The sequence below is a fragment of the Notolabrus celidotus genome, chromosome 8, assembly GCF_009762535.1.
Source record: "Notolabrus celidotus isolate fNotCel1 chromosome 8, fNotCel1.pri, whole genome shotgun sequence".
NCBI lineage: Eukaryota > Metazoa > Chordata > Actinopteri > Labriformes > Labridae > Notolabrus > Notolabrus celidotus.
Genome location: NC_048279.1, coordinates 20,519,368 through 20,529,988, shown reverse-complemented (window position 1 = coordinate 20,529,988; position 10,621 = coordinate 20,519,368). Strand labels below are relative to the sequence as shown.

The 10,621-nt window shown below is 44.0% G+C and overlaps 3 protein-coding genes across 15 annotated transcripts in view; all 3 read left to right on the top strand.

The window, feature by feature from the left end:
• LOC117818002 (protocadherin gamma-C5-like) overlaps positions 1–10,621 on the top strand; it is a 163,265-nt gene that overhangs the window by 92,102 nt on the left and 60,542 nt on the right. For 3 of the 13 annotated variants that reach the window (XM_034690853.1, XM_034690847.1, XM_034690848.1), the window contains exon 1: positions 6,311–8,713. The exons of the other annotated variants lie outside the window; for them this stretch is intronic. In XM_034690853.1, coding sequence (XP_034546744.1) covers positions 6,311–8,713 — 2,403 coding nt within the window. Of the gene's footprint in view, positions 1–6,310; positions 8,714–10,621 lie in introns of those variants that run through there. 13 annotated transcript variants of the gene reach the window in all.
• Positions 285–2,778, top strand: LOC117817523 (protocadherin beta-16-like). The gene is made up of 2 exons (XM_034690263.1): positions 285–2,669; positions 2,755–2,778. The coding sequence occupies exons 1-2, from the start codon at positions 285–287 to the stop codon at positions 2,776–2,778; spliced, it is 2,409 nt and encodes an 802-aa protein (XP_034546154.1).
• On the top strand, positions 3,323–5,917 carry LOC117817521 (protocadherin beta-16-like). Its single transcript, XM_034690262.1, has 3 exons — positions 3,323–3,667; positions 4,952–5,704; positions 5,909–5,917. The coding sequence occupies exons 1-3, from the start codon at positions 3,323–3,325 to the stop codon at positions 5,915–5,917; spliced, it is 1,107 nt and encodes a 368-aa protein (XP_034546153.1).

Below are 10,621 nucleotides of genomic sequence, written 5' to 3'. Positions count from 1 at the left end.
AATCCTCCTCTTGCTGTTTGGTACGTTGAACAGAAAGGGACGCTGTTGGCCAGAGTGTGGCAGTCTTTGCTAGGGCTGGAAACTGTACCTCCCCCTCACCCTGTATCATGAGAGACAATAAAACAGGCACGAAACGCGTATCATTGTTAGAAGAAAAACTGCTAACGGACATCGAAAGCTGTTCCTTTTTTATCCTGTCCTTGAGACTCTGGCTGGAATTGTATGTCGATATTCTGATGGATTATACTTTTATCTAGACAACACTGGAATACAGCGACTAAACAATGAGACGGCAAGTACTGTTGTTCCTCTCGGTTATCTCCCTCACCTCGGTGCTCGGGCAGGTTAGCTACTCTATTCCTGAGGAAATGGAGATTGGTTCCTTAGTGTGTAATATAGCTCAGGACTTAGGTTTGGACGTGAAAAGGCTTAAATCCGGCAGAGCTCGTATTCACTCGGGAGACACCGCAGAATATATTGAGCTGAATAGAGAAAGAGGAGTCCTCCTTATCAAGGAGAGAATAGACAGAGAGACGCTGTGCGGAGAAACGACGCCCTGTGCTTTACATTTGCAAATGATTTTGGAAAATCCGATGGAAATGTTTCGCATTACGTTAGAAATCACAGACATTAACGACAATGCTCCGAGCTTTGAATCGAGCGAGAAACGTTTTGAAATCAGCGAGTCAGCTGTTATTGGGTCTAAATTTGTACTAGAGAAAGCTATAGATGCTGACATTGGTACAAATGATCTCCAGAGCTATTCGCTAAATCCAACAAATAACTTTGCATTGAAACTAGAGAATCAGGCAGACGGGAGTAAAAAGGTAGAAATGGTTCTTCAGAAGCCCTTAGACCGAGAGCAGCAGGAGCAGATTTCGCTTTTATTAACTGCACTAGATGGCGGACAGCCGCGTATGTCAGGTACAATGCAGATAATTGTAAACGTTTTAGATGCAAACGACAATGCACCAGTTTTCACAAAGTCGGTATACAAGGCAACAATAACGGAGAATTCTGTAAAAGGAACCAGCGTTATAACTGTTAGTGCATCTGACAAAGATGGAGGCTCAAACGGAGAAGTATCATACGCAATTTCAAATAGCAAACGTCGATTATCGAACTTATTTAAGATTGATAGAAAAACGGGAGAGGTGGTGTTGATCGGTGAAGTAGATTATGAAAAAGCAAAGCTCTTCCAAATTGATATCGAAGCCATAGATAATGGAGGGCTCTCCGATTCTAGTAAGATCCTTATTGATGTCACTGATGTGAATGACAACAGTCCTCAGATTAAAATACTGTCTAAATCAGACACCGTCTTAGAAGACTCTCCAGAGAACACGGTCATTGCTATGCTGAGCGTGAATGACCCTGACTCTGACAGGAATGGAGAGGCAACATGTAAAATTAATGATGACATTCCTTTCAAGATACAAAATACTATGAACGGGTTTTATAGTTTAGCTACAGAGGTGACTTTAGACAGAGAGATGGCTTCTCAGTATAACATCACAGTGACGTGCTCTGATGAGGGAGTGCCCTCCCTCTCCAGCAGCGTCGCTCTCACCTTACAGATCTCTGATGTGAATGACAACGCGCCTGTCTTTGAGAGGAGCTCATATGAGGCCTACATTATAGAAAACAACACACCAGGCCTCTCTGTATTTACAGTGAAAGCTACAGACGCTGACTGGAACCAAAATGCCCGTGTTTCTTACATCCTGGAGGACTCCTCTGTGAACGGAGTGCCTGTCTCCTCATATGTGTCCGTTAGTGCTGATAGTGGAGTCATCCATGCAGTGCGCTCTTTTGACTACGAGCAGATCAAAGACTTCCAGTTCCGCGTAAAGGCGCAAGATGGAGGTTCTCCTCCACTCAGCTGCAACGTGACAGTGAAAATAGTGATTCAGGACCAGAACGACAACCCCCCTCAGGTCCTCTACCCAGTCCAGTCTGGAGGCTCAGTGGTAGCTGAGATGGTTCCTCGTGCAGCAGATGTGGGCTATCTGGTGACTAAAGTGGTGGCTGTTGATGTGGACTCTGGACAGAATGCCTGGCTGTCGTATAAACTACAGAAAGCCACAGACAGGGCGCTGTTTGAAGTGGGTTTACAGAATGGAGAAATCAGAACTACCCGCCAAGTGAGTGATAAAGATGCTGTGAAACAAAGACTGACTGTTATAGTGGAGGACAACGGGCAGCCGTCTCGTTCAGCTACAGTCATTGTGAACGTGGCGGTGGCGGACAGCTTCCCTGAAGTGCTGTCAGAGTTCACTGACTTTACCCACGACAAGGAGTACAATGACAACCTGACTTTTTACTTAGTGCTGGCTCTGGCTGTAGTGTCCTTCCTCTTCATCACGTGTTTGGTGGTTATTATCTCAGTAAAAATCTACAGGTGGAGACAGTCCCGTGTCATGTATCACTCCAATCTGCCTGTGATTCCATATTACCCACCACGTTACTCAGACACTATGGGCATAGGGACTCTGCCACACGTGTACAATTACGAGGTGTGCAGGACGACTGACTCCAGAAAGAGTGACTGTAAGTTCGGCATAGCTGGTAGTCAGAACGTGCTGATAATGGACCCCAACTCTACAGGGACCATGCAGCGGATACAGAGTGAGAAGAGCATCTTGGACGAACCAGACTCTCCTCTGGAGGTGGGTTTTTGGTTGAATGTTTGTTTTTAATCTTGGCGAAGAGGTTTAGACGTGCTTCTTCGAACTGTGTCATACAAAAATTCAGCACCATGGAAAGCGACCGTTGTAACAGCTAGACAATGCTTCCTCTTTATAATCCTCCTCGTGTATGCTTTTCACTTTCTTTCTCTTCAAATAGTTGATTCTTTAAAGTGATTGAACTGTCACATACAACTACTGAGTCACATTAGAATAATTGTATAGTATATTTCGACAGTTTTTTTTAAATACATTTTGGGTAGGTTATTTGTCCTTGAATGAGTTTTCTGATTTTATCACATTTATTGCTTTGTTTTTTTGCTGCTGTTCTTCTGTACTTTCACATTTTGAACTCATCGGGCCGCTGTTGCCTAACATGTTGCAGTGAGGAACTGCTTTTGTCACAGATTCTCACAGTCTACATCTTGGTGTAGTGCTGATGCACATCTCATACGCTGAATGTCCATTTCGGGGAGCAGACTATAGTCTCCACTGACATCTGAAGCTGCAACTCTTTGATATGTGGATTACGGACATGTTTTTCTTCGAATTGTAACATTCACAGTACGGAATCTTACTCCTAAAACGGGATACAACACGGTGGCATTGCTGCGACAGCGATATCAGAGAGAACAATGAAACGGCAAGTGCTGGTGTTTATCTTCATCCTCTGCCTAAATACGGTGATCGGGCAAGTCAGCTACTCTATTCCAGAAGAAATGGGAAAGGGCTCTTTGGTCGGCAACATAGCTCAAGATTTAGGGTTGAACGTTAGACGGCTGAAGTCTGGTAAAGCTCGTATTTATACGGGAGACAGCGTGCAGTACATCGAGCTGGACAGAGAAAGAGGAGTCCTCCGTATTAAAGAAAAAATAGACCGTGAAGCCCTCTGCAGACAGACAACGCCTTGTGCTTTGCATTTTCAAATAACGTTAGAGAGCCCACTAGAATTGTTTCCAGTTACAGTCGAAATTACGGATATTAATGACAATGCTCCGATTTTCCAAAAGGAGGGGAGGAGGTTTGAAATTAGCGAGTCAGCTGTCATCGGCTCTAAATTCATGTTAGAGAAAGCAATGGATCCTGATATCGGGCTGAATGGTCTTCAGAGATACACGCTGAAACCGAGTGACAATTTTGTGCTCAAACTGCACTCTCAGTCTGATGGGAGCAAAAAGGTTGAGATGATTTTACAAAAGCCATTGGACCGAGAGAAACAGGAACAAATATCTTTAGTTTTGACGGCAGAGGATGGAGGAGAACCACAGATGTCTGGAACTATGCAGATTCATGTTACTGTACTAGATGTAAACGACAATGCCCCGGTTTTTAGTAAACCCGTTTACAAAGCAAGCATAACAGAAAACTCTCCCAAAGGAACGCTTGTTACTAAGGTCAGTGCCTCTGATGCAGACAAAGGCTCAAACGGTGAGGTTACCTACGTCATCGGGAATAGTATGGACACTGTTTCAAAGTTATTTAATATCAATAATGAAGGAGACGTGATTTTAGAGGCTCCAATTGACTTTGAAAAAGAAAAGACATATCACATTGACATAGAGGCAATAGATTTAGGCGGGCTCTCGGACTCAAGTAAAATAATAATCGACATTGTCGACGTAAATGATAACAGCCCTATAATAAATATGATCTCAACTTCAGGCTCAATACCGGAAGATTCAGCCATTAAAACGGTAATAGGTTTAATGAGTGTGAATGACCCTGACTCTGACACCAATGGAAAAGTCCAGTGTGTGATAAATGAAAACATCCCTTTTGATATTAAAATAACTTCAAATAATTTCTATAGTTTGGTGACAGACAGTGATTTAGACAGAGAGAGAGCCTCTCAGTACAACATCACAGTGACGTGCTCTGATGAGGGAGTGCCCTCCCTCTCCAGCAGCGTCACTCTCACCTTACAGATCTCTGATGTGAATGACAACGCGCCTGTCTTTGAGAGGAGCTCATATGAGGCCTACATTGTAGAAAACAACACACCAGGCCTCTCTGTATTCACAGTGAAAGCCAGAGACGCGGACTGGAACCAGAATGCCCGTGTTTCTTACATCCTGGAGGACTCTTCTGTGAACGGAGTGCCAGTCTCCTCATATGTGTCCGTTAGTGCTGATAGTGGAGTTATCCATGCAGTGCGCTCTTTTGACTATGAGCAGATCAAAGACTTCCAGTTCCGTGTCAAGGCGCAGGATGGAGGCTCCCCTCCACTCAGTAGCAACGTTACAGTAAAAATGGTGATCCAGGACCAGAACGACAACCCCCCTCAGGTCCTGTACCCAGTCCAGACTGGAGGCTCAGTGGTGGCTGAGATGGTTCCTCGTGCAGCAGATGTGGGCTATCTGGTAACTAAAGTGGTCGCTGTTGATGTGGACTCTGGACAGAATGCCTGGCTGTCGTATAAACTGCAGAAAGCCACAGACAGGGCGCTGTTTGAAGTGGGCTTACAGAATGGAGAAATCAGAACTATCCGCCAAGTGAGCGATAAAGATGCTGTGAAACAAAGACTGACTGTTATAGTGGAGGACAACGGGCAGCCGTCTCGGTCAGCTACAGTCAATGTGAACGTGGCGGTGGCGGACAGCTTCCCTGAAGTGCTGTCAGAGTTCACTGACTTTACCCACGACAAGGAGTACAATGACAACCTGACTTTTTACTTAGTGCTGGCTTTGGCTGTAGTGTCCTTTCTCTTCATCACATGTTTGGTGGTTATTATCTCAGTGAAAATCTACAGATGGAGACAGTCTCGCGTCATGTATCACTCCAATCTCCCTGTGATTCCATATTATCCACCACGTTACTCAGACACCATGGCCACAGGGACTCTGCCACACGTGTACAATTACGAGGTGTGCAGGACGACTGACTCCAGAAGGAGTGACTGTAAGTTCGGCATAGCTGGTAGTCAGAACGTGCTGATCATGGACCCCAGCTCTACAGGGACCATGCAGCGGATACAGAGTGAGAAGAGCATCCTGGACGAACCAGACTCTCCTCTAGAGGTTAGAATGCCACAATTGTCATATATACCCCCAATTCTTTGCAGTTTTTTCATTCCCTGAGTTGCATTTGTAGCCAATGTCATTTCAGCGCCCTAGACAGCGTCAAAACTTTACCTTCACATTCATTTTCTGCTTTTCATGTCGTTTTTCTTCTAAAAATGCAGATTATTATCATTTTATTTTGTCTCATTTTTTGTCTCTGAGTCATTCTAAGAAACATACTGAGCTATTAATCATTGTTTTGTCAATTATTTATTTCTAATACCTTATGTGTGGCACGTTTTACAGCACACATTGGGGTCCTCACAGTTGTATCTGTATTTCTTTCTAACTCGTGTAGTTTCGTATTGTGAACTCAGTGGGCCGCTGTCTACCAGCGTCTTGGCGTTTCAGTTTGTATTTATATACTAGGCCATCCCCTCTCACTTCACAAGGGTGAGGGACTCCGAATCACAGCGCACATTCGATGGTAGAAGAAACAATATGCACGGAATATCGACTTGAATATATTTCATCATCAGTTTTTAAATAAGCAGACCGGATTCTTCATTTGTCCGACGTCAGCACGCTTATCTAGTGGGAAGGATAACACGTTACATTTGTTCGATGGGTGATCCTGAAAGGACAATGAGACGGCAAGTACAGTTGTTTTTCTCGGTCCTCAGTCTGAGTTCGGTGCTCGGCCAGGTCAGCTACTCTATTCCTGAAGAAATGTCAAAAGGCTCATTAGTCGGTAACATAGCTCAGGATTTAGGTCTAGACGTCAGGCGGCTGCAATCGGGTAAAGCTCGCATCCACACAGGAGACAGCACAGAATACATCCAGCTTAACAAGGAAAAGGGGCTCCTCGTTACCAGTCAGAGAATAGACCGAGAAGCTCTCTGTGGTCAGACAACGCCTTGCGCTTTGCATTTTCAGATTGCCATAGAAAACCCAATAGAAATATTCCCGGTCACCGTCGAAATTACAGACATTAATGACAATGCTCCTGTGTTCGAAACAAAAGAGAGAAGGTTTGAAATTAGTGAGTCTGCGTTTATCGGCTCTAAGTTCATGCTAGAAAAAGCAATAGATGCTGATATAGGACTAAATGGTCTGCAGAGCTATACTCTAAAGCCCAATGATCATTTTATGCTTAAGTTGCACAGTCAGTCTGATGGTGGTAAAAAGGTCGAAATGATTTTACAGAAACCTTTAGATAGAGAGAGACAGGAGTTTGCCTCATTGCTGTTAACAGCTGTAGATGGAGGAGAGCCGCAGAGGTCTGGGACTATGCAAATACATATTACTGTATTAGACGTAAATGATAATGCTCCTGTTTTTACGCACAACGTATACAAAGCAAGTGTAAAAGAAAATTCACCAAAGGGAACACTTATAACAAAAGTCAGTGCCTCCGATGCAGACAAAGGCTCCAATGGAGAAGTGAGCTACGAAATCGGGAACAGCATGAGGAGCATTTCAAAATTATTCCACATTACAAAGGATGGAGAGCTCATATTAAATGGATCTATAGATTATGAAAGGGCCAAAAAATATGAGATCGATATAGAGGCAGTTGATCGAGGAGGTTTATCTGAATCCAGCAAAGTGGTCATTGACGTAGGAGACATTAATGACAACACTCCTGTCATAAATATGATCTCTTCATCAAATTTCATAGGAGAAGATTCGCGTCCAGACACAGTGGTAGCAGTAATGAGTGCAAATGATCCCGATTCTGAAAAAAATGGAAAGGTCCAGTGTGTTATTAATAAACACATACCGTTTTCAATAACAGCAACATCAAGTAATTTTTATAGCATCGTAACAGACAGTGATTTAGACCGAGAGATAGCCTCTGAGTACAACATCACCGTGACGTGCTCTGATGAGGGAGTGCCCTCCCTCTCCAGCAGCGTCACTCTCACCTTACAGATCTCGGATGTGAATGACAACGCTCCTGTCTTTGAGAGGAGCTCATATGAGGCCTACATTGTAGAGAACAACACACCAGGCCTCTCTGTATTCACAGTGAAAGCCACAGACGCGGACTGGAACCAGAATGCCCGTGTTTCTTACATCCTGGAGGACTCCTCTGTGAACGGAGTGCCAGTCTCCTCATATGTGTCCGTTAGTGCTGATAGTGGAGTCATCAATGCAGTGCGCTCTTTTGACTACGAGCAGATCAAAGACTTCCAGTTCCGCGTCAAAGCGCAGGATGGAGGCTCCCCTCCACTCAGTAGCAACGTGACAGTGAAAATTGTCATCCAGGACCAGAACGACAACCCCCCTCAGGTCCTGTACCCGGTACAGACTGGAGGCTCAGTGGTGGCTGAGATGGTTCCTCGTGCAGCAGATGTGGGCTATCTGGTGACTAAAGTGGTGGCTGTTGATGTGGACTCTGGACAGAATGCATGGCTGTCGTATAAACTGCAGAAAGCCACAGACAGGGCGCTGTTTGAAGTGGGCTTACAGAATGGAGAAATCAGAACTATCCGCCAAGTGAGTGATAAAGATGCTGTGAAACAAAGACTGACTGTTATAGTGGAGGACAACGGGCAGCCGTCTCGTTCAGCTACAGTCATTGTGAACGTGGTGGTGGCGGACAGCTTCCCTGAAGTGCTGTCAGAGTTCACTGATTTTACCCACGACAAGGAGTACAATGACAACCTGACTTTCTACTTAGTGCTGGCTTTGGCTGTAGTGTCCTTCCTCTTCATCACGTGTTTGGTGGTTATTATCTCAGTGAAAATCTACAGATGGAGACAGTCTCGGGTCATGTATCACTCCAATCTGCCTGTGATTCCATATTATCCACCACGTTACTCAGACACTATGGCCACAGGGACTTTGCCACACGTGTACAATTACGAGGTGTGCAGGACGACTGACTCCAGAAGGAGTGACTGTAAGTTCGGCATAGCTGGTAGTCAGAACGTGCTGATAATGGACCCCAGCGCTACAGGGACAATGCAGCGGATACAGAGTGAGAAGAGCATCCTGGATGAACCAGACTCTCCTCTAGAGGTTTGATTATGTCGTTGCCTTCATACTAGTCATTAGCAATTGTTTTTCCGTAATTGTATTTATTTGGGTAACTTCGTTTGGTAATTTTTCTTTTAGTACCTTGGAGAGCGCCAGGGAGCAATACAGTCTTGTTTACCATTTTGTGCCAAGTGAAATAGTCCAACTGTTCATCACCATTCCTTGCAATTTTTTTAGATCCCATGATATATATTTTTTTGCACTTTCACATAGTTTTCTCCCCCCATACTTTATTATTTTTTACTAATACATTTCACCTTTTTAAGTTCTCATCTTTACTCTCCCACCCCTCTTCTCTTACATCAGATTTTCTGCAGTTTGCTCTCTGAACTCAACGGGACGCTGTTGCCTAGTCTGTTGCAGTTGCAGTGTATTAACAGCAGTACCGCCTTTCACTTCGATGTGTTAGAGTAAGGATAGGCTCATATCGCATTGTCTTTGGGCGAGGAGCGGACATTCACGGCGAGTCACAGCTATCGTTCTTTTGCTTGGAAATGGACCACTATTTTCTTTTCGAATTTTGATTGAATGCTTGAATACTGCTCTGACGGATTTGTACGGAGTTACTGAGTCTTATTATCAAGACAATTTTAAACAATGAAACGGCAAGTACTGTTGTTTATTTCGATCCTCTCTCTTAGCTCGGTCTCTGGGCAGGTCAGCTACTCCATTCCTGAGGAAATGGCTAAAGGCTCTTTGGTTGGAAATATAGCACAGGATTTAGGTTTAGAGGTTAAACGGCTGAGGCAGGGCAACGCTCGTGTTTATTCCGGTGACAGTAGTGAATACATCGAGCTGAGCAGCGAAAGAGGAGTCCTCCTTATTAAAGAGAGAATAGACAGAGAGGCGCTGTGCGGTGATACGACGCCGTGTGCTGTTCATTTTCAGATTGTGTTAGAGAATCCGATGGAATTCTACAGTGTCACCGTTGAGATCATAGATATCAACGATAATGCACCAACCTTTGAAAAAAATGAGATTAAATTCATAATAAGCGAGTCTGCGGTTGTTGGGGCAAAATTTGACTTGGAAAGAGCTGTGGATTTAGATGTAGGTGTAAACAATCTCCAAAGTTACGTACTGAAACCAAGTGATAATTTTTTACTTAAGCTCCACAACCAAGCTGATGGCACAAAGAATGTGGAAATGGTCTTACAAAAACCTCTAGACAGGGAGAAAGAGGAGATAATTTTTTTGGCTTTGTCAGCCGTAGATGGAGGAGAGCCTCAGATGTCAGGAACAATGCAGATTGTCATCACAGTGTTGGACGCGAACGACAATGCACCCGTTTTTACTCAGCCGGTTTACAAAGGCACTGTCGCTGAAAACGCTGCAAAAGGCACGATCGTGTCCACTGTTAGTGCGTCAGATGCTGATCATGGTTTAAATGGTAAAATAACGTACTCAATCACGAATACTTTAGATGATGTCAGACACATTTTTGAAGTTAATGAGGAAAATGGTGAAGTTAAGGTGATTGGACATCTGGATTACGAAAAGAAAAGACATTTTCAGATAAATGTACGGGCCAGAGATAACGGAGGACTAACGGATACTTGCAAAGTTATGGTCGAAGTCATTGATATAAATGACAATGAACCAACGATTAAAATCATGTCTAAATCAGCTACAATATCAGAGAATGCAAACCCCGACACAGTCGTTACCATGATAAATATCCAAGATCCTGACTCAGGAGAGAATGGTAAAGTTCAATGCTCAATAAATGAGAATATCCCTTTCTTAATGAAATCAAAATCAAATAATTTCTATAGCTTAGTGACAGACAGTGATTTAGACAGAGAGATTGCGTCTCAGTATAACATCACAGTGACGTGCTCTGATAAGGGAGTGCCCTCCCTCTCCAGCAGCGTCACTCTCACCTTACAG

Coding starts and splice junctions, on each gene's coding strand:
- LOC117817523 (XM_034690263.1), top strand. CDS start 285: ATGAGACGGCAAGTACTGTTGTTCCTCTCGGTTATCTCCCTCACCTCG. Junction 2,670..2,754: donor AACCAGACTCTCCTCTGGAG/GTGGGTTTTTGG, acceptor ACAAAAATTCAG/CACCATGGAAAGCGACCGTT.
- LOC117817521 (XM_034690262.1), top strand. CDS start 3,323: ATGAAACGGCAAGTGCTGGTGTTTATCTTCATCCTCTGCCTAAATACG. Junction 3,668..4,951: donor TTACAGTCGAAATTACGGAT/ATTAATGACAAT, acceptor GTGATCCAGGAC/CAGAACGACAACCCCCCTCA.